At 44.5% G+C, this 24,730-nt stretch overlaps 1 protein-coding gene across 1 annotated transcript in view; it reads left to right on the forward strand.

Moving 5' to 3' along the window:
- Positions 1-24,730, forward strand: part of CNGB3 (cyclic nucleotide gated channel subunit beta 3) — a 246,521-nt gene that overhangs the window by 181,703 nt on the left and 40,088 nt on the right. Inside the window, exons 13-15 of the mRNA XM_088471523.1 lie at positions 1,166-1,325; positions 1,526-1,623; positions 6,910-6,993. Of these exons, the coding sequence (XP_088327649.1) occupies positions 1,166-1,325; positions 1,526-1,623; positions 6,910-6,993 (342 nt within the window). The remainder of the gene's footprint in view (positions 1-1,165; positions 1,326-1,525; positions 1,624-6,909; positions 6,994-24,730) is intronic.

The following is a 24,730-nucleotide window of genomic DNA, read 5'->3' on the forward strand; positions in this document are numbered from 1 at the left end:
AAACAACTCAGCACCCTTGGGACAGCCCCCAAAGCTTAACTGCATCAAAAAAAAACCTTAAAAAAAGGAACACCCCAAAAAATTACCTTGAAAATGGGGGTTGAAGAAGTGGAAAGTGGGGGTACAAATTGTAAACTAGCGAAATAGACTTTTGGGGAGTCTGCAGGTATGGGGGAGGTGTTTTTTTTTATTGCAGGTGCTTGCAGCAGGTGCGTTTTTTAAAACTTCACCTTTGCAATTTTAAACCATGCTAGCACCCATATTCATGTACCCTAAATTTGTCAGGAATAATTATTTTCTTAAAAAAAAAAAATGCTTAATTCTATTCTTCATCACTTGTGCAAAGACGCTATATAGAGGCAATTGACAGCACTTAAGTACCTCAAATAGCTTCAGTAGGGCTATTCGGGGACATCTATATTGATCCCCAATGTTAGTGCATCTTTTGATTTCCCAATTTTTGACAGCACTTTTCGCAAGTTTGAGTTTCGCTGGGAAACATTTTCCCGTCCTTTGGAACTGAATACGGCGAATGGCTGGGGTGCGCCCGATAAGTTTCCGCAGCCAAAACATTCGATGTAAGCGAAAAGTACGGCAGGTGGAACCTTTTCGCGGCTAATTGAATACGGCCCCAATTCTGAGTTGTATGGAACTGGGATGCATCTGTCTTTCTGTGAAATTGGTTTGTTTCTGGACGGTAATAATACAAGCGCACAGAACCACCCTGTCTTATGGGAGTGCCATGGGAGTGTCGTGGGCATGTATCGAAATCTAAATGGGATTCTGAGTTGTGCGTACACAGAAGGGAATACTGTTTGTGATCTCCTGCACTTAGCATGGGGTTGGTGCAGGTGCTGATACTGATGATGATAGTTGCTGTGGCAGTTGGCGTAAAATCAATGGGCGGCACAGGTTTCCATTAGCAGATATGCACCAGCGCATTAGCTGTACAGGTTCTTGCACTAGCATAAGGTAGTAAATCAGGTTCCATGGCTGCCCACAAATACAACCCCTTTGCATTCTATTCAGAATCAGGTACATTGTCTCTTTTCTTTTCTCCAGGAAGTGGAGTGAAATGCGTTGTTATTTTGAAGCAAAGCTTATATCTCTAACTGGTCTGAAATCAGTTTCTTCTAAAAGTGTCATCTTTGACTTCCTCTGATAGATGCGTGATGTGATTGGTGCTGCTACTGCAGGACAAAGCTATTACCATGCCAGCGTGGATAAAACTGTCTCATATATGAACAGAAATAAAATCCCCAAATACATCCAGAGTCGTGTGAAGACCTGGTATGAGTATACATGGGATTCACAAGGAATGTTAGGTACGAATTTAACTTACAGAAAACAGAATAAATAATTCTTATTACATTTCCAGTAGCAACTGAAGAAAAACAGAGGTTAGTAACCTTGGTCCTCAAATATTTATTGCAAAGGTGAAAACGTAAATCCGGGCAAAAAATCACCTAACGCATTTCGACCTACAGTCTGTTTGCCAGTAATTTGTATAAATGTTTGGTTGCAGATGAATCCGAACTCATGGAAGAAATGCCAACAAAAATGCAGCTGGCTATTGCTGTTGATGTGAATTTGGCTATTGTCAACAATGTGGATTTATTCAAAGTAAGTAACTTTATTTATATCTTAGAAATATTAACATTTATATACAATGATGTCAAAATGTCAGAGGAAAGGCTGTAGTGCTGCATTAGACAGCATGATAAATAGGATATTTTAAGCAAGCTCATAGTGAATAAATTGGCAGTAATTAGCAAATATATACTTCAGTTCGTGCGTTTCACAAACTCTTGCAAAGTAACAATAAATACAGTGTAACAATAAATACAGTAGACTAGTCTAGGAGGGAAACCTTTTATCAATAGGAAAAAATACGCTTTTGTAAGACTGTAATAATAGAGAAGATAATAGCGGACTGTTACAGAGAATTACATGACCTGATTGCTTTCCTTTTGTACAGTATGCATTAACTTTTACATATGTATTTATTTTTCTTGACATGTTTCATTCATAAAACAATCCTCCCAACCGTTCTTGCACGGTCAGTCTTTCTTAGCCCAGGCTTGCACTCAGGAAGGAGGATTCATTCCCCTTTCATTTTGGTCATTTAATACATATCACTGTTCTTATCTATTTACTGTAATACTCTGCATTGCAGGCAGCCACAACTATAGATGTGCTCACATCTCCCCTATCCTCACATCGTACCAAATAGCACCATTTGTCACGCCATGAACTTAGCTACTTAGCGATGACCAAACACTAATCCAAAGTACTGTACCTAGTAAACTATAAGCAAACTAAGGGCCTGATTCAGAGTTGGTTTGTAATGCAGCGGCAGTCGCAGCTGCTCTAGCAATAGTGGCTGCAGGAATATACAAATGCTAATCTCAGCCTTCCTTTTGTGCAGGATGGTGCGATGGATTGTGCGAGTGGTGAGATGCTCACTCTCAGGCTCTGTGGTCAGTGCATTGTAAACACAACAACATCCGTCACACCATTGACATTTGCAGTCGCCTAGGGTCTACTCCAACTAAACATGAGGCTGTGGATTTGCAATTGGCGAAGCAGCAGTGACACTCCTATTACACGCCCATGATACTCCTATAACATGCCCATGATACGTCTATAACACTCCCATAATACTCCTATAACATGCCCATGATGATAATCCTATAACACGCCCATGATGATACTCCTATAACACACCCATGATGCTACTCCTATAACACGCCCATGATGATAGTCCTATAACACGCCCATGATGAGACTCCTATAACACGCCCATGATGAGACTCCTATAACACACCCATGATGATACTCCTATAACACGCCCATGATGATACTCCTATAACACGCCCATGATGCTACTCCTATAACACGCCCATGATGCTACTCCTATAACACACCCATGATGCTACTCCTATAACACGCCCATGATACTCCTATAACATGCCCATGATGAGACTCCTATAACACGCCCATGATGCTACTCCTATAACACGCCCATGATGATAGTCCTATAACACGCCCATGATGAGACTCCTATAACACGCCCATGATGCTACTCCTATAACACGCCCATGATGATAGTCCTATAACACGCCCATGATGATAGTCCTATAACACACCCATGATGCTACTCCTATAACACGCCCATGATGAGACTCCTATAACACGCCCATGATGATACTCCTATAACACGCCCATGATGATACTCCTATAACACGCCCATGATGATACTCCTATTACACGCCCATGATGATACTCCTATAACACGCCCATGATGATACTCCTATAACATGCCCATGATACTCCTATAACACGCCCATGATGAGACTCCTATAACACACCCATGATGCTACTCCTATAACACGCCCATGATGATACTCCTATAACACGCCCATGATGCTACTCCTATAACACGCCCATGATGATACTCCTATAACACGCCCATGATGATACTCCTATAACACGCCCATGATGATACTCCTATAACACGCCCATGATGATACTCCTATTACACGCCCATGATGATACTCCTATAACACACCCATGATGATACTCCTATAACACGCCCATGATGATACTCCTATAACACGCCCATGATGATACTCCTATAACACTCCCATGATACTCCTATAACACGCCCATGATACTTCCATAACACTCCCATGATACTCCTATACCACGCCCATGATAGTCCTATAACATGCCCATGATGATACTCCTATAACACGCCCATGATGATACTCCTATAACACGCCCATGATGATACTCCTATAACACACCCATGATGCTACTCCTATAACACGCCCATGATACTCCTATAACATGCCCATGATGAGACTCCTATAACACGCCCATGATGCTACTCCTATAACACGCCCATGATGAGACTCCTATAACACGCCCATGATGAGACTCCTATAACACGCCCATGATGATACTCCTATAACACGCCCATGATGATACTCCTATAACACGCCCATGATGATACTCCTATAACACTCCCATGATACTCCTATAACACGCCCATGATACTTCCATAACACTCCCATGATACTCCTATACCACGCCCATGATAGTCCTATAACACGCCCATGATGATACTCCTATAACACGCCCATGATGATACTCCTATAACACGCCCATGATGATACTCCTATAACACTCCCATGATACTCCTATAACACGCCCATGATACTTCCATAACACTCCCATGATACTCCTATACCACGCCCATGATAGTCCTATAACACGCCCATGATGATACTCCTATAACACACCCATGATGATACTCCTATGACTCGCCCATGATGATACTCCTATAACACGCCCATGATGATACTCCTATAACTCGCCCATGATACTCTTATAACACGCCCATGATGATACTCCTATAACTCGCCCATGATACTCCTATAACACGCCCATGATGATACTCCTATAACACGCCCATGATGACACTCCTATAACACGCCCATGATGATACTCCTATAACACGCCCATGATACTTCTATAAAACGCCCATGATACTCCTATAACACGCCCATGATGATAAAATACTCCTATAACACGCCCATGATGATACTCCTATAACACGCCCATGATGATAAAATACTCCTATAACACGCCCATGATGATACTCCTATTACACGCCCATGATACTCCTATAACACGCCCATGATGATACTCCTACATCACGCTCATGATACTCCTATAACACACCCATGATGATACTCCTATAACTCGCCCATGATACTCCTATATCATGCCCATGAAACGGGCCCTTTTTGTGATCAGTTTTAGTCACTTCCCAGTGTCCAACCTGGCCTAGTGCAGAAATAAGGAAGTCAGAGATGCTATTATGATCTCCTACCCTAGATATCCTGTACAAGGATTGCAAACCACTTCTCAAGTGTTAGCGATTCAGGGCCTGATTCAGAGCCGCTCGTAAGCGGCCGCTCGTTCGCTCCGAGCGATGGTCGCACATCTGCGCATGCATATGGGTCATAATGCGCATGCGCCATCCAGTCATTGCGGTCGGAAATCATGCGCTCGCAAAACAGCGAGGGGCTGCTAATTTGAGGGACAGAATGAGGCGTTTGTGTGTGGTAACAGGGGAAGGTGCTTGAAAATGGGGAGTGGAGATCCGAACGCAGGCGTGCCAAACGGTCAAAACGGGCGCTTAATGGGTGTGCATAATTAACAAAGCAGCGTCATCGACCACGTCACTTGGTTGTCTTTTAGCCTGAACTGCTCGCAGTGATTGCGGGAAGTAAAACCTACCACAAGCACTGCGAGCAGTTCAGATGCCTTTCGATGTACTCGATTAATCTAATAAATAGCGGAGATGACGTATGATGCGAACGGCCAGGGGGCGTCTTTACAAAATAGCGAGTGCATGTTTCCTTCGCTTGCTCAGACATAGAGGCGTCAACAGACCGCAAAGAGCGAGCGCTCAATTTAAATAGCCGGCCCCTTTTTCTGAACGACCGTCCGCTCTGAATCAGGCCCTCAGTACACAATTGCAAATGACATCCCTCCCATTGGTTCGTGCATGCACAGTAAGGGTTTTCAAGACTTTTCACGCATGAGCAGTAGCAAAACATCACTGAACTGCATAAATATCGATAGTGCAACCAATATTGTGTCAATACTAGTGTGTTTACAGTCTCCATGGCAAATGCACAGACCACAGAGCCTGAAAGTGGGCGTTTCCCTGCTCGTACCCTCCATCACACCCAGGGCCGGATAAAGGTCTGTGGGGACCCCTGGGCAACAAACATGTGGGGTCCCCTATTAAATGTGATGAACTGGGGGTATGCGCAATGGGGACCCCAGTAGTGTCAGTGCCCACAGTGGTTGTGCCCCGTATGCAGTACACTGATTAGCAGTGCCCCCAGGAGTGGTGGCCCCTATGCAATACTCCCATTAGTAGTACCCCCTGTAGTTATGCCCCCAGTAGTCATGCCCCCTGTGTGTGCCCACTAGTAATGCCCCCTGTATAAATTCCCTCAGTAGTAATACCCCTGTACTCATGCCCCCTGTGGTAGTGGCCCCACTAGTAGTGCCCCAGTAGTAATGCCCCGTCTTTAAGTAGTAATGCCCCCAGAAGTGGTGCCACCAATAGTAATACCCCCCCGGAGTAATGCCCACAGTAGTAATGCCTCCCCCCCAGTAATGCCCCCGGTAGAAATCCCCCCCAGTAATGCCCCCAGTAGAAAAGCTGCTTGCACTAAAAAATTAAAAAAAGCTAATACTTATCTTAAGACCCGCTACTGCTGCCATCCACGCCCATACCGCCCGGCTGCTCCTCTGCAATATGGGAGAGACATCATGACGTCTCTCCCATAGTGCACTGCGTGAGCCGGAAGCCAGAGCTCACGAATGATCTCCAGCCTCTGGCTCCAGCTGCTGCGGAGGCCATTGTGGGGGGCATTCAGGTGTGGGGGCCAATCAGGTGTGGGGGCCCAGGGACGATCGCCCCTGTCGCCCCCCCGTTAATCCGGCAGTGATCACACTATTCCTCACATAAGGAAGGCTGAGATTAGCATTTGCATATTCCTGCAACCACTATTGCGGGAGTGGCTGCAACAGCGGCTGCATGACCAACCATCCTTAAATCAGACCCACAGTCCAATCCTAGTGCTTAACCCAAGACTCAAGGATCATTGTTCCATTTGGCCATACACGCATTTATCCAAATCCAATTAGATCTGTCCATTATCCTGTAGGGATGTTCACTATGGCAGTAATCTTCTGTAGATGATCCTATCAATATTGGTTGGTTTTGGGAGATATCAGGTCAATTATACCTTTAGACATTTTTTGTAGCATCTCGGTGATGCCATCACTGTGTCATGTTTGTTCTCATTACCTTACCAGGGTTGTGAGCACCAGATGATCCACGACTTGCTGCTGAGGCTGAAATCCATTGTCTATTTACCTGGTGATTTTGTTTGCAAAAAGGTAAAGTAATCTGAAATTTTAATAGCAATGGATATATTTTGCTATTTAGTAGAATGCTTTCAGAAGTGTACAATTTATAGCATTTTCTGCTGCATCTGGAACAGAATGAAATCTTGGATACTGTAATTGTAGTTACATGAGCATATTTATAAACTGTAACTTTGAAAGTATAACTGTTACAGTTATTACAGTACTATTACAGCAGCGATTTATTGCCATTAGCCAGCACTTAGAGACCACTAATCATGTAATGCAAGTTGAGCCAACATGAAAAGGCATCTTGTTACATCTGATAGTTTATATTCACAGTGCTAATGTTAGTGACTGTTATTAGTGGTTCTTTCATATTAGGTAAATCGTATTTTCACTGCACAGCCTTTTGGATACAATTAAGTGTTTATCTGCCTCTATGAATGAGGGTTAAGCTGCGTACACGCTATACGATACGTTGTACAATATATCTTTCTGTTGCGGATCGGAATTATATATTGTACGGATCTTGCAATGTTTACGCTTGATCTATTGTTCATGATGATCGTTCATCGTATCATCCTATTTGCTGTTCTGCACAGCAGATGGGTCGATACAATGAACGGCGCCACGCTGCCACTTGCAGCATGTAACCATATATGGCACCGTCGTACACCAGATTGTGCAGCATGTACGGCACTTGCGATGTATCATTACATTGCATTGTTCTGTCGCTGGGTGCACACAACGTATAGTGTGTGCCCAGCTTTAGTCACAGTCCTCTGGCCTGGTGCAGACATAAGGAATAAGTCAGAGATGCTATTATGATATCCTACTCTAGAAAGGGACCAGCACGACATGACCACAAAATGCCTAATCACGTGGTACATACATTCTTTCCCTCTGGCCTTTTTAGATAAGCAGAAAAAAGTTTATAGAGAGAGTTGAGGGGCCAGGGTCTAACAAAATACTAATTATTTCATTTAAACACCTTCATCCCACTTAGGTTTTTTGGACAGGATAGCAGCTTACATCCTTATGAGTACTTCTGCCTTTGTGCTTAGAGAAGCTGGTTTGGCCCTTGGGTTCCCACCTTCCTGAATAGTTTTAAGCCTAAAGGGTAAGAGATATATCAAACTTTCTAAAGTGTAGAGAAGTGGAAAAGTTCCCATAGCAACCAATCAGTTTCTACCTATCATTTTAAAGAATGTAATTGATACATGGTAGCTAGAAGCTGATTGGTTGCTATGGGCAACTTCTACACTATTAAGAAGGTTCGATGTATTTACTCATTATTTATGGAGAGCCAAAAAGTTCCAGATACTTTGGAGAAGCAAAAAAGGAGGCCCTTTCCCTAAGTATATGTATGGCTTGCTTTTTATTGTGGGTCGGGCAAAGTATCTTGATGGATTGGTGGATTCAGTATTCATTCAGAATGTCAACATGGACTTCACGCTGACAACTAATATGTTTAGGACTAGGTTTAGGGTTAGGGTTGGGTTTAGGACTAGCATTAGGTTTAGGGTTGGGTTTAGGGTTAGGTTTAGGACTAGCGTTCAGTTTAGAGTTAGGGTTGTGTTTAGGGTGGGGGTTAGGGTAAGATGTAGGGATAGCCTTAGGTTTAAGGCTAGGTTTAGGATTAGTTTTAGGACTAGGTTTAGGGTTGTGTTTAGGGTAAGGACTGGGTTTAGGATTTTTTTTAGGACTAGTGTTAGGTTTAGGCTTGGGTTTAGGATTAGTTTTAGGGTTAAATTTAAGTTTAGAGATAGGTTTAAGGTTATGTTTAGGGTTAGGTTTTGGGTTAGGTTAGGATAAAATAATAAAAAAAATGTACAGTATGTTGAAATTCTGGTATCGACATGTTAAATGTTTCATTACAGTATGAACGTCATAACATTTTAGCTATGTTGGCATTTTTGAATGTAAACATATTGGTTGTCAACCTAAAGTCCATGTCAACAGTCACATTCAGAACCTGTTGACCTTCTGAATGTTGACTTTTCATACCACACCTGGTGGATTCTAGAGCAAAGGAACCTGTGGTTGAGGGAGGGGGTTCTAATGTCCCTAGTCCCTTAGATCAATTTGTAGAGGCCTTATTTCATGATATGAGAACTAAATACTGAAAACAACTCTCTACGCAAAATTGTACTGACAAATATCACCAGTACCCCCACCAGCTAGAGGTTATTATGCATTTGAGGGATGAAAATCAAAGGTTGACTTCAGAATGCAGCAGTTTTAATAGAGACAATGAATTCTAATCTGAAGCCAATGTGGCTCAAAGTTTGGTAAACATGTAGAGTCCTTCTGAGACTGGCCTCATTTAGGGGTCTATTCAATATCACTTAAATTCTACAAAAGTAGGTGAAAATTAAGATTTTCACCTATTTTTGTAGAAACTAAGTGTCAGAGTAATTCATCACTGATATCTCCTAGTTACAATTGTACCCCGATAATTTCCACAGTCCCCACACTATAGTATGATGTGGAATTATGTAATTCATCAAGTTCCGAATAAGTATTTTTTTCAGAACATGACAGTGACACTGTACTCCTCTCTGAGATAGTGTACAGCACCCGATACAACAATACAGCAGAGCAATCTGAAAAATCCCTCCCTGCTGTGTCCTCTTACCTTAATGAAGCTCCCTCCTTGCTCCTCGAGCTCCCCTGGTGTGAGCCGGGGCCAAGGAAGACGGCACAGTAGTGGCAGTGGGGGACTGACTCTGCGGGACAGCATAGTCTCAGTGTGGGTCATGGAGGGGGTCAGGGGACAATCAGAGGGGATGGCTGGGAGGGAGCGAGCAGGCGAGTGGGCGTGGGGCCTCAGTCATCTCTCCTGCTGCTTCAATGTCTCAAGACAGGCTGCGAAGAGTACAGGCAGCATGAGAAAAGTACCTTCATTTCCAAAAAGCTGTCTCTGCAAAAAGAGCAGCTTTTCGGAAGTGATAATTAAGTATAAGAGGCATGATGAATGCCTCCAATACTTGGATTGAACTCGCAACGAGTTCAATCCTTAATTGTCACAGGGGATATTTTTTTCCTAATGAATAGACTCCTTAGAGTTAGGACTAAATCCATCTAGTACAGTATGTGAATTATTGCAACTTGACATAACTATGTGGAGCTGCAGGAGGAACTTCCAATCACATTAATTTTTATCATTCTTTGTGTGTGACTTATATGGATGCTTTTCGTTTTTTCTTTTTGTTTTTACAACAGTTTCAAGTTAAACTGTTTAAAAGTTAAGTTAAACTGTGTTTATTTTTAGTTTGTTCTTGTCTTAACATTCCAGATATAAAACTCAGTAATGTAAAACAGTTCAACTCATTCAATATTGAATACTGTATTATTTTATTTTTCCTTTTGACACTCTTTCAGCAAACAACATTAAGCAGGCTAACTTTCTGTGTATGGTTGTGTTAGTTATTAACAAAATCACTTTGTTAATAAGTAGTAAGCAACGTTGCTAATTGTTTTTAGAAATAAACTTTTATTTTTAGATTAATACAGAAATATAAAGAAAAGTTCATAAGGCTTTAATTTTTTATGAATTGCTTATTGCTGCCATTCCCTTTCAGCTCTTATATTATATTGTCTTGAAGTCTTTCTCCGGATTTCTCCCTCTTCCTGCTCTTCCAATGTACTGTTGTCCCATTACTGGGATGTGGTTTAATGCCATTCTTTGCAGGGCTGGCTCTAGGGGTGTTCGACCAGTGCGGTCGCACAGGGGCGCCACCCATAGAGGGCGCACCCCTCCCCATCATCTCGATTTCAGCTGTTCCACCCGTGGCCGAAGTGGCCAGCGGGTGGTGAAATTAGGATGTTGGGGACCCCCACCGCCGCAGCCGTTCGGCGGTGCCGGACCCCGAAGTCTGAATGGATGCTGCACACATGTGCACACACGTGACAGGAGAGGGCTGGGGGAAGCCAAGCTAGTGAGGCTCCCCCAGCCTGACATTATTTGGAGGCGTGCCATGCGGTCATGCCTCCAAATAACATCACATAGGGGGCGTGTCATATCCTAATTAGGCCACACACTCATATTCGGTCGCATGCAGCTTCGTGATGTAAGGGCGCCATGTTAAGAATCGGCACAGGGTGCTCCGACCCCTGGAGCTGGCCCTGCCTGCCTGCTCAATCTGTCAATATTTGACATACCTCTTTTTCTGATGTCACTGGCACCGTTTCCAAGTGGAATGCAACCGTCGTGGTGATTGGCAGCCAGCCCTGTAGACCACTGCAGCACCAAGCATGCATTTAAAATTAACCCTGAAGCCACCACTTTTTGGCAGATTTGACCTAAAAATTTAAAGTGACACTAATATTAATTGCAAGTCACACTGGCCTTTGCACTTAATATTAGTGCTGCATTAAATTATGGGGTCCAAGTCGCAGAAAAGCAGCGGCTTACAAAAGCTGCTACTTTGAGAATGTATTGCCAGGTAAATGTAAGGAAAAAGTAACTATCATTTACATATGTACACCCCAAAACCCGACTATGCTGATCAGTAACCTCTTCTATTAAAAGTTTTTTTTTTAAAATATCTTATACAGTTACTAGTTTAAAATATTGATTTTACTAAAATATTCAAACCACTGAAAATGTTTAGCAGAGCTGATGTTCTCTGCTGCATCAATAAAAATAATTCAATCTGTAAGCCTTAAGTCTGAGCTTGAGTATATATTAATTTTGACAAATCAATTGTGTACTGTGAATTTCTTGAGGCAACTTTCTGGAAGTCCCCAGGACAAGCATAGATGGATCTGGAATATGAATGAACTAGGAGTAAGCAGGGTTAAAGTAGAACATTAAAACATTTAGATGTGATGGTATAGTGAGTAAGTTGGTTACGTGAGCTAGGGTGGGCTTATGCTCATAGTAGCTTGTATAAAGTGGGGAGGGGAAGAATGCCGGTATTTTGCTGTGACAAGCATCTACATGTTCTATTAAAGGAGGCAGAGATGAAAAAAAAATGTCAGAATAAATTTGAGTGTTGTTCCAACTGTAGGTTAAGCATTGGTTAGAGAAGTAGAATGGCTTCAGAATCTGGACATAGGAGCAGAAGTTGGTCATGGTCAGTCCCTCAACATGTGCTTCACTGTCAATGATGAGGAGCAGACCCCATCGATATAGGAGAAGCAGAAGAGAGCTGAGAGTAATTTCACCTCAGGTCTTCTGAGTGGAAGGCAGAAAGAGTGTAGAAGAGTGCTAGGAACAGAAGTTGGTTCCCTGTGAGAGCTCAGTAAGGACAGGGGTTTCGACCCAAAGATCAAGTATATGAAGATTAGGAGCTATCCAAAGAAAAAACTATTTGGTGCTAATTTGGTGCAGGGAAATCAATATCTATCAATCTTAGCATGCAAAAACTGTTTAATGCCAATAATTAGTTATGAATTAGGTAATTTACCATTTGGAACACTGCATAGTACTCAACCTAAGGAACACTTATACCTCAATTACAAAGAAAAATCAGGGAGTGCATATGTTAATTTTATATATATAACATTCAAAAAACCATTACACCACAGTCATATTCTCACCTGCAACCATACTAGTTATATTAGATAAACATCTATAGTATAATGGCTTAAATGTCCATCTAGAAGTTTTGTACTAGAGCCACTGGTATGCCCCACCCCCTTTTCAGCTCTCAGTGGCTGCTAGGGCCAAGATGGAGTGAGGCTTTGCCCCACACTCACATGCACTGAAGGACAGAGCAGCAAAAGCCAAATCTTAGCATCCAGAGCCAAAACACCCCCAGAGATGAGGGTGGAGGGGTACAGATATGAGAGAGAGAGAGTATAAGATGGGGACAAGGGTCAGAGATGAGACAGAAAGATGGGGGGATAGAGATGAAAGACAAAGGAAGAGGGAAGAGTTGAGAGAGATGTGGGGTGAGACTGAGATGAGAAAGAAAAAGATGGGTGGGGGACAGAGATGATAGAGAGACCAATGAGGGAACAGATTAAAAAAAATGCAGGGGGTGTTGACAGATGGCAGCAAAACATAGACAGGGAGGGAGGACAGGGATGAGAGACAGATGGGGGAAGTGGGAACAGAGATGACAGAGAGAAAGAGGAGCAGAGGGAACAGAGATGAGAGAGACAGATGACGGGACGGGAGGTACAGAGATGAGGAAAAGACAGATGAAGGAATGAAGATAGAGATAACAGAGAAAGTGACAGACGTGGAAGGGGAAAAGAGATGAGAGAGACAGATGGGGACAGGATGTACAGAGATGAGAGAGACAGACGGGAAAGTGGGGATAGAGATAACAGAGAAAGAGACAGACGCGGAAGGGGAACAGAGATGAGAGAGACAGATGGGGGGACAGGATGTACAGAGATGAGAGAGACAGACGGGAAAGTGGGGATAGAGATAACAGAGAAAGTGACAGACGTGGAAGGGGAAAAGAGATGAGAGAGACAGATGGGGGACAGGATGTACAGAGATGAGAAAGAGACAGATGGGGAAATGGGAAAGAGATAGGAAGGTTAGGAAAGAAAGAGGGGGGAAAATACTGCAGTGGTAACTAGCTAGCCAAATACTAGTTTATTATAATCCTAAAAGAGCAGATTGCTGCATTATAAAATAAAAAAAACAATATTTAAAGACTGATTTTCCAATAAAATTGAAGATACTCATAAATCGATTATATATTTCATTTAATTAAAATGCATTACTTGTGAATACTGTTATTGAAGTGAAACATATCAGGCTCATAAAACGTCTTTAACACTGTTGATTTAATAAAATAAACGACCTATTAGGATGTAAGACTGCAGAATGAATTTCTCTGCAGTAATAATGGGAGAAAATGTGGCAGGCTGAGGTGGTGGATGATGGGAAACTGCCATTGTGTAAGAATAAGGAACAGTGGGATTCCGGGGATACTTTCAAGGAAAATGGTGTAATAGTAAATGACCTTTGAAATGGATCAAGACGGGAATAATAAATGATATGGCGCTGCTTGAACTGTTGCCAGTAGTTTATCTAGTGGACATGTATCAAGCAATGAATAGAGTGGAGAAGTCGACCAGTTGAGAAGTTTCCCATAGCAACTAATGAACAATCCAAATTAAGTATAATGAGAGCCCAGCACCAAATACACCAGACAGAATCATAGTGTAGTATGTTCCAAAAAATGTAAAATACGAATACAAGATTAAACACCCGTACTTCCATAAAATGTAATCCGAGCATATCACATATTTCACCCAAACTCCTGGAGGTTGGAATTCATCTGTACACAAGACAAAACTTCAGAAAAGTGAGAGTTCCTGATGGAGAAGAATGGAGAAGCTGCAGGACCATTCATTGCGTTTCATTAGGGATCCCTGAAGATGGTAAATAAATACTGAATCGTTGAGAGATGTTCCTTTCTGAAGATTCATGCTGTTTGTGTCCACAGTGCCGCACCTTCTTGTTGGTTGATATCTTTATCCTGTGAAATCACTTGCCAAACATATATTTCAATTAAAGCATTCAACCCTGAATACTGTTGAAACATTATGCTGTCTCCCACCTCTGTCAGTTGCATCTTCTCTCCCGGGAAATTTCCCGAAGGGCAAAATGTTAAAGTCGGCAGGTACTGTATGTTGTATTCAGAGTTCTACCCAACATCTTTTACCATTGTAAATAGCTATACCCTGAGTTTGTAATAAGATTTGCTGAATATTATTAAATTTCCTTCTGACTTGTAGAGGAAAATAAGCATATATTAAAGTATCTTTATACACATGAGGATCCCTGGGCAAGAGAGGCAATGTGTGCCTCATACCTCAGTGATATCACTAATTGTTAGTAAATTAATAGATTGCATGAATGCTGGGTAAACCCACATACTGGCTGCTTCCACTGTGTAATCGACAGGTACATTTTAGAAGATAAGTTATTAAAAATGAGTAAATGACAAAATATGGGAAGCATTGAGTAATAAAAGCTTTTATGCGGACATCTGTTTCTGCTTTGACAGCTGTGCAAAGTGCATCTAACAAATGAAAGATGGAACCTTCAAAACAATGTGAAGACCAGCTACAAATGTCTTCATTTAAAAGACAAGATATAATCATTTAACAGAGTACAGTGCAGAGGAAAACCACTTTGAAATTCTAACAGTATATATTATCTAACAATAAGTAAACACAATTTGCCAAGTCAAGGCCGAGGCAGCAGCTCTATCATTATTTGTAAAATGAAAGCTAATAAAATGATTATCTGACATCTAGAGGTGTGGAAAAGGCATGACATTTGTGATCTAACTGATTACTTGTCTTCACATTGCTCCCTTGGTAAATTAGCACTCTATTCCTGTTTTTACGAGTATTTGCTACTCTATTAAACCTCAAAATAGTTTGAATCTCCAATAACTCTTTTGTAAAGAATGCTTTGTCTGACTGCTAGTTTCCTGATATCCGTATAGAACAAATACTAAAACTACCAGCCAGATTTCTTTTGATGCATTCCTTCCAGTATGTCTGCACTTTAATAGTCTGACGCAATTTAGGCCAGGATGTAATAGCATTCGAAAATTGTAGATTTCCAGTAGAGATGTGCGGTTCGGGTTTCCTAAAATACAAACACACCCGAACTTAGGGGTTCCGAGTCTAATCGAGTCCCAGTTTGAAATCACTTTGGGGTTACGAGTGGAACTGAGGGCCTGATTCAGAGCTGCTCACAAAAAGTGAGCACTCTCTCTAAATCAGGGTGGGCGCTTGTTTTTTATGTTGCAGCCTCCTGGCCGCTCGCAATGCGAGCGGCCAGGTGATGGTCGCGATGCTCAAGGGACTCGCGCACGCGCAGTGTGCAGGCCGTGCATGTGCACTGCCTAACAATTGACCCACTTGCGAGCGGGTCTGAATCAGGCCCTGAGTCCTGGCTCGCGTCTGCTGTCAGTTCGGAACTCAGATTTAAATACTGAACTCGTGTTTTAGATTGCATGCAAACAGGTCCAAATTAAATGATTTTAGCTGTTTTTATCAATTTTTTTATTGATTTTTATGGAATCAAAAACCGAACAAAACACTTGAGGATGGTTTTGGCAATTTTACAGTCATTTGCAATCGCCGTATGCAAAAGACTGCGTACAGCCACAAAATCAACAGAAACTTACAGTTTAAAAACACAAGTTACCGCAAGTGTTTAAAATAGATATCACCGGAAGTAGTAAATGCCAAAACGCATAGAAAACACGCCGGTAAAACACAACAAAAAATAGGACCTATTGCCGTACCTAAGACAAAGAAAAAGTTCAAAAGATGCACCCTTCCCCCATCTTTATCCAATAAGCCCAGGCTATTCAGCTTCAGTTCCAGTCCCCTAAGGAAAAAAGGGGAGTGCGGTGAATAAACGTGGGTGTAGCCCACCCTTCTTAGAGACAACGGGCCGAATGTTAAATACTGTAGCATTGGGCCTTTCCTGTACGTCTTCAACTTGTAAGTTGCAGCATACTAGAGTCTCTCATTATTTGAAAAATAATTCAGATCTTTTTTTATGTTGCATTGTTTTCACTGAAAATATGTTTTTATTTTGTATCTAACGAGTCCTGCCATGCTCATTGTTTTGTGCAAGTATGCCTAGATTTATGGTGAAGTAGATTGCCTTACGTAGCAAGATGTTGGCTTTTGATAAACTAGAGTTTGAGCAGGGGCGTTTTAAGAGAGGAGGGGGCACGTGTGCAACCTCCGCTTGGGCCCTCTCCTCTCTGCCAGAGCAGTAGATTCTTGCTTCTTTACTGCGCATGCACGGGTCTCCGGGAAAATGGTGCCCGTCCCCTTTTCCCAGGGACATCTTGTCACGCTGGGTGGCGGGTTTTTGAAAGCCAAGGTCTGAGGCTGTGGGAGGAGGCGAAGGCGAGGGGCCTGGACGTATGATCACCACATCCACAAGTCTTGGTCGTTGGCTAGACCTAGTGAATGGTGCGGAGTCTAATTCACAGGGAGGTGTTCGCCAGTGACCCCTCCAAGCGGGATATGGGCTTGTGCGGCTCCCTGTAAGCAGGTCGCGGTCCTTTGACTTGGTGACCAAGGCCTGCAGGGAAAAGTGAATCAAAACACCCGTGGCCCAAGGGTAATGCCTGGAATAGGTACGTGGGGAGTGGGATAGAACTCCTGGCTGGAGAAAGGCACTTGAGGTGCTGGCTAGAGAGGTGTGGAGATTTATTGGTAGGTTGAGGTAACAGCTGGATATCCCACGAAGTTTATACCGGATTGCCGGACGGAGATCATGCACTAGGGTGCAATGAGATGAAGGGTTAACCTGCACACAGGCTGTGATGGTGAAAGCACTGCAATGAGATGAAGGGTTAACTTGCAAACAGGCTGTGATGGTAAAAGCTCTGCGATGAGATGAAGGGTTAACTTGTACACAGGCTGTGATGGTAAAAGCACTGAGGTGAGATGAAGGGTTAACTTGCAAACAGGCTGTGATGGTAAAAGCACTGCGGTGAGATGAAGGGTTAACTTGCACACAGGCTGTGATGGTAAAAGCACTGTGATGAGATGAAGGGTTAACTTGCACACAGGCTGTGATGGTAAAGCACTGTGGTGAGATGGAGGGTTAACTTGCACACAGGCTGTTGCTTAGTAAAGGCACTGTGGAGAGATGGAGGTTGAACTTGCACACAGGCTGTTGATTAGTAAAGGCACTGTGGAGAGATGGAGGTTAGCTTTCACACAGGCTGTTGATAGTAAAGGCACTGTGGAGAGATGGAGGTTAAACTTGCACACAGGCTGCTGATAGTAAAGGCACTGTGGTGAGATAGCCTAGAAGCTCTGGAAGAAACACACTGGAAGCACGGGAACCTGGAACGAGACTCCTCTAGTTACACTAGCGGCGACAATGATTGTTCAGGCAACTACCTGGAGCACAGGAGCTGGATATATACCCCTGGAAGCCTGCTGACCAGCCGGGCCACTCAGGGAAGGAAGTACTGACATAGGGAAAGTGTCATGGCGGCGCCCCTGACGGAAACTGCGATCCCCGCTCACCGGGTCGCTTGACACCACAGCTACAGGGTGAATGCTCAGCTCCTCCCACGTCGCCGCGCCAGCCGCCTGACTGCCCGGGAAGTCAGAGGAAGCCGGCGGGACTGTAAGGGACGGCCGATCCCCGGCTGAACTCTGACTGTACCCCCCCTTTCTGGGTGGACACCGGACACCCACCAGGCTTGCCAGGAAATTTGATGTGGAAGGCTCGAATTAATTGAGGTGCATGAACATCTGTGGCTCTGATCCAGGCCCTCTCCTCAGGACCATAACCCTTCCAATCAATGAGGTATTGGAGAATGTTGGATCTAAACCGAGAATCCAAAATCTTCCCAACTTCGAATTCTGTACCTTGAGAAGTTTGTACTTGAGGTAATTTAGGAGAGGTGGTTTGGAACCGATTTAACACCAAAGGTCGCAATAGAGAAATATGAAAGGTATTAGATATCTTCAATTGAGGTGGGAGTTCCAATTTATACGCAACAGGGTTGATCACTTTGTGAATGCGGTACGGACCAATGAAGCATGGGGCCAGCTTCAAACTGGGAACTTTCAGTCGGATGTTCCTAGTAGATATCTCCAACTCTCATCAGAGGAACTGCGACCCGTCGTCTGTCAGCGAATCTTTTATAATTCTTGGATGATTGTTTCAACGAGGCATGGATCTTCTTCCAAATGGTTGAAAAAGATTCTACAATGTCAGTAACTGCAGGGACCTCCACCGAAGGTAAATGTTGGAAATCTGGAATCCGGGGATGTTTACCAAAAACAGTATAAAAAGGTGTGGAATTGGAGGAAGTGTGGTACTTGAAGTTATGTGAAAACTTGGCCCAAGGTAGTAAGTCCACCCAATCATCCTGTAAAGAGGACACAAAAAGTCTTATAAAGGTCTCCAGTTCCTGATTAACCCTCTCGGTTTGCCCGTTAGTTTGTGGGTGGTAAGCTGATGAAAATTTTAATTTGGTTCCACAAGCGCTGCATAAGGCTCTCCAAAACTTGGCTATGAATTGGACTCCATGGTCGGAAACAATCTCTCTTGGAAGACCATGTAATCTAAAAATCTCTTTAACAAAAATTTTTGCCAAATGGGGAGCAGATCGCAGACTTACTAATCGTATAAAATGTGCCATTTTTGAAAAACGATCCACCACTACCCATATGGTGTTATGTCCTTTGGAGCGTGGAAGCTCAGAGATAAAATCCATGGATATATGGGTCCAAGGAATAGTAGGAACGGGTAACAGGCGTAGAAGACCGGCACTTTTTTTTGCGAGAAACTTTATGCTGTGAGCATTTTACACATGACAAAATAAATTCTTGAACATCTTTTCTCATTGAGGGCCACCAATAAGAACGCTGAAGAAACTTGTATGTTTTGAAAGTACCAGAATGCCCAGCAAATAGAGAACTATGAGCCCAGATTAACAACTTTTTCCGTAATTCGGGAGTCACAAAAATTTTCCCCGGAGGCGGAGTCAATATTTGAGTTGAAGCGAAGACCATAGGATCCAGGATTGGGCGAGATCTCAGATGATCTTCTTCCTGTGTGTCGAGTAGAAAAGACCGGGAGAGAGCATCCGCTTTTTTGTTCAAATTACCGGGGCAAAATTGAAGCTTAATGTTAAACCTTGAGAAAAACAAGGACCAGCGGGCCTGCCTGGCGTTTAAGCGATGAGCCGTCTGAAGGTAAATTAAGTTTTTATGGTCAGTAATAATGGTAACTGGAAACTTGGCCCCCTCCAAAAGATGACGCCACTCCATTAACGCCAGACGCATAGCTAGGAGTTCTTGATCTCCAATCGCATAGTTTTTCTCTGCAGAGGAAAATTTATGAGAGAAGTATCCACATGGATGTTTCTTCCCGTCACTGGAAATTTGGGATAATACCGCCCCTACACCCACCGAAGAGGCATCCACTTCAACAAAAAATGGTTTATCCAGTTGGGGTTGGCAAAGGATAGGGGCAGTAGAGAATGCCTCTTTCAATCTCTGGAAGGCCTGTATGGCTGAGTCCGGCCACTGGGCTGGGTTAGCGCCCTTCCGTGTGAGACTAGTATTGGGAGACACCAGAGTGGAAAAATTCGGTATGAACCGCCTATAATAGTTTGAAAATCCCAAAAAACGTTGGGTAGCTTTTAAAGATTTTGATAATGGCCATTCAGAGATCGCTTTCAGTTTCTCTGGATCCATCTGAATGGTTTCCCCAGAAATTATATGTCCTAGGAAAGGAACTGTGGTTTGTTCAAAGAGACACTTGGATAACTTTCCATAAAGGTGGTGTTTTCGAAGGCGAACTAGAACTTCTCGAACAAGTTGGCGATGAGTTTGAAGATCCTTAGAAAAGATTAGAATATCATCTAAATAGACGATGACAAAGCTGTAGAGAATGTCCCGAAAGATTTCATTTACATAGCCGGCACATTACAGAGTCCAAAAGGCATTACCAGATATTCAAAATGACCATCTCTGGTATTGAAGGCGGACTTCCACTCATCCCCAGCTTTGATTCGTATCAAATTGTATGCCCCACGAAGATCTAGTTTAGAGAACAATTTAGCTCCACGAACCTTGTCGAAAAGCTCAGGAATTAAAGGTAATGGATACCGATTTTTTACAGTAATTTGGTTAAGGCCACGGTAGTCTATACAGGGCCGGAGGCCTCCATCCTTCTTGCTCACGAAAAATAACCCTGCCCCTGCAGGGGAGGAGGAAGGCCGTATGAACCCTTTGGCTAGATTTTCCTTAATGTAAGTTGCCATGGCGGCTGTTTCTGGAACTGACAAAGGATAGGTCCGGCCCCGAGGGGGAATCTTCCCCGGGAGAAGTTCTATTCCACAATCCCACGACCGATGAGGAGGGAGTTGATCAGCAGCCTGCTCGCAGAAGACATCAGCAAAATCTTGATATGCTTGTGGTAGACTGGAGACAGAAGGATCTTTTGGCTTGTCGGTTGGGGGGAACTTTGCACCTGTACTGGGGTGCACAGAGTGGGTACGTTCAGGAAGTACTTGGGTTAGGCACCGATGGAAACAGTTTGGTCCCCATGATACAATTTGCATATTGGACCAATCAAAAGTAGGACTATGCTTCCTTAACCATGGTAAACCCAGAACCAGCTCGTAAGCAGAGTTTGAAGTATGAGGAATTCAATGGTCTCTTGGTGCAGGCAACCAACCCTGAGGGTCACGGGCTGGGATTTCAAGGATATGGATTCACCTAGCACGGTTTTACCATCTACACCGGAGAGCAGTAATTTGTCAGGTAAAGGTACCACCGAAATACCAAGGGACTGGATTAAAGATTTGGAAATAAAATTTCCCGCAGCACCGGAATCTATAAGGGCTTTAACATCCCTTATCCTGAACTGGTGGTAAAGAGATACAGGCAATAAACTGTCAGTTAATTGGAAGTGCTTAAAAATGACCCCTAATTGAATGCTCCTGACATCAACTAGGGTCTCGCATTTCCCGCCAGCAGGGGACAATTCTTTAAGATGTGCTCAGGGGCAGTGCAATAAAGACACAATTTATTTTGAAAGCACAGATTGCGTTCGGCCGTGGTTAGCCTGGTTCTGTTGATTTGCATAGGTTCCTCACCCCTGGAGGTGGGGGAATAGGATTGACTTCCTGAGGCCGGACGATCTCGAGGGCGATCCCCATGACCTCTATTACCCCACCGCTCCCTATGGCGTAAATCAATCTTTATGCAGAGGGAAATAGTCTCAGAAAAAGACATAGGTAAATCTCTGGATGCTAATTCATCTTTCATCCTTTCTGACAACCCATGGAGGAAGGCTGCTTTGAGTGCTTCTTCGTTCCATCTAAGTTCCGATGCAAGGGTCTGAAACTGCACCACGTACTGTCCCACCGAGCGAGAACCTTGGCGGACACGGAGTAAGTCGGAGGAAGCAGAAACCGATCTGCCGGGCTCATCAAAAATCCGTTTGAAGGCTGTCACAAAGTCTTCGTATCTAGAAACTATCGGATCAGCCTGTTCCCAAAGAGGGGAAACCCAGTCCAATGCAGCCCCAGTCTGTAATGAAATTACATAGGCGACCTTAGACCGGGAGGTAGGGAAATTCTGGGGGAGGCACTCAAACTGGATTTCACATTGGTTTATGAAACCACGACAACGTTGGGGAGTACCGTCAAACCTTTCAGGGGTGGCCAAGTGGAGACAAGACTTCTGTGGCATAGCCCCTTAAGGTAACCCTGGAGAACCAGCAGGAATGACAGGTGGCGAGGCTGTGGACATAGATGCCAGTGTATTTTGTATGGTCATTAACTGTACGGACAATTCTTGCAGGTACTGAGCCACATGTCGCTGTGCCGCCTCTTGGTTATCCATACGGCTTGTTAACTCTTCAAGAGTCCCAGTACCTTGGGCAGCTGCGGCTTCCATTTGGCCTGAACAAACTGTCACGCTGAGCGGCGGGTTATTGAAAGCCGAGGTCTGAGGCTGTGGGAGGAGGTGAAGGCGAGGGGCCTGGACGTATGATCTCCGCATCCACAAGTCTTGGTCGTTGACTAGACCTAGTCAATGGTGCGGAGTCTAACTCACAAGGAGGTGTTTGCCAGTGACCCCTCCAAGCGGGATATGGGCTTGTGTGGCTCCCTGTAAGCAGGTCGCGGTCCTTTGACTTGGTGACCAAGGCCTGCAGGGAAAAGAGAATCAAAACACCCGTGGCCCAAGGGTAATGCCTGGAATAGGCACGTGGGGAGTGGGATAGAACTCCAGGCTGGAGAAAGGCACTTGAGGTGCTGGCTAGAGAGGTGTAGAGATTTATTGGTAGGTTGAGGTAACAGCTGGATATCCCACGAAGTATATACCGGATTGCCGGCTGGAGATCATGCACTAGGGTGCAATGAGACGAAGGGTTAACCTGCACACAGGCTGTGATGGTGAAAGCCCTGCGATGAGATGAAGGGTTAACTTGCAAACAGACTGTGATGGTAAAAGCTCTGCGGTGAGATGAAGGGTTAACTTGCACACAGGCTGTGATGGTAAAGCACTGTGGTGAGATGGAGGGTTAACTTGCACACAGGCTGTTGCTTAGTAAAGGCACTGTGGAGAGATGGAGGTTAAACTTGCACACAGGCTGTTGCTTAGTAAAGGCACTGTGGAGAGATGGAGGTTAAACTTGCACACAGGCTGTTGATTAGTAAAGGCACTGTGGAGAGATGGAGGTTAAACTTGTACACAGGCTGTTGATAGTAAAGGCACTGTGGTGAGATAGCTTAGAAGCTCTGGATGAAACACACTGGAAGCACGGGAACCTGGAACGAGACTCCTCTAGTTACACTAGCAGCTACAATGATTGTTCAGGCAACTACCTGGAGCACAGGAAGCCTGCTGATAGGCCCACAGCGTCAGCTGACCAGCCGGGCCACTCAGGGAAGGAAGTACTGACATAGGAAAAAGGAAAGTGTCATGGCGGCGCCCATGACGGAAACTGCGATCCCCGCTCACCGGGTCGCCAGACACCACAGCTACAGGGTGAATGCTCAGCTCCTCCCACGTCGCCGCGCCAGCCGCCCGACTGCCCAGGAAGTCAGAGGAAGCCGGCGGGACGGTAAGGGACGGCCAATCCCCGGCTGAACTCTGACATCTTTTCTGTGCATGCGCAACTTTTTGCTGCTCTGCAGCGCCGGTACAGTGCCACAGAGCAGCATGTCGGAATCTGCTGAAAGGTAAGTATAACTAGTATGGGTGCAGGGTGTGCGGTGTGGGCCCCCTTGGACCTGTGTGCACAGCACACCTTGCACCCGTTATAAATATGCCCCTGAGTTTGAGGATTATGGCTAAGCATGTGGGGTGTGGCTATGCCCCATTGTGAATATCAGGAACTCTGTATAAATGATGACATAGGGGGGAGGGGGCATAGCCACACTATCCTGGGGTTGTCTGCATCTCTGGCAGCCCCAGACCACCACCCTGGTCCAGAAAAATGCTTGGGCACCTCCCTTCCTCTAGGTGCCCCTACTGTATGTAGTGGAGGAGCTGACTGAAGGGAATTTGTACATAGTGAAGGAGGAAGCTGGCTCACAAATGTGCCTCCAGGGGCAGATTGGGCTACCAGGAGAATGGGGCACTTCTCACTGGCCCAGAATCCCTCTCTTCCCAGTACAGTGCCAGATTAAAGGGGAAACACTGGGGCATGTTCCCTGGGCCCTCCACATCCTATCAAATCAGCAGCTGCTGTCACACAGAGCAGGGAACTGCTCTCTTAGCTGTGTCTGCGGCCAATCATCACAGCAGTGACAGGCATCGTGCGCTAGCTCAGTGTACTGCACACACTATGGCAATGCAGGCTGCAGGGATACAGGGGGAGGGCATGGAGGCATGTGAGGAGGAGCGACTGCAGCACTGCAGATCTGCTCTCACTGACATTTACTGAGTTCAGCGACTGTAAAGTGAAGAGGGTGATGGAGGAGATGAGAGTCCGGAGTGTGAGGGAAAGAGCAGGGTGATAGACGAGAGGATGGGGCCAGGGTGTAGGGGAAGGAAAACTTCTGCAAGATCAAATATTGGAAAACCACTGAGAAGATATGGGCCCTGATTCAGAGCCGGACGCTCTGACCAGAGCGCTCGCTCTGAATCAGGGCCCTCCTCCATTAAAATGGAGCGTCCTCCTGGACGCTCGTATAGCTGTGGGTCACCACCCACAGCATATACGAGCGTGCAAAAAGATGGTCGCGATGGTCTTGACCATCGTGACCATCGGACTTGCGAGGGAAACCCTGCGGTCGGGTTTCCCAGCCGCAAGCCCAGGAGT

Source organism: Taudactylus pleione, unplaced genomic scaffold (assembly GCF_031769625.1).
Source record: "Taudactylus pleione unplaced genomic scaffold, aTauple2 ptg000114l, whole genome shotgun sequence".
NCBI lineage: Eukaryota > Metazoa > Chordata > Amphibia > Anura > Myobatrachidae > Taudactylus > Taudactylus pleione.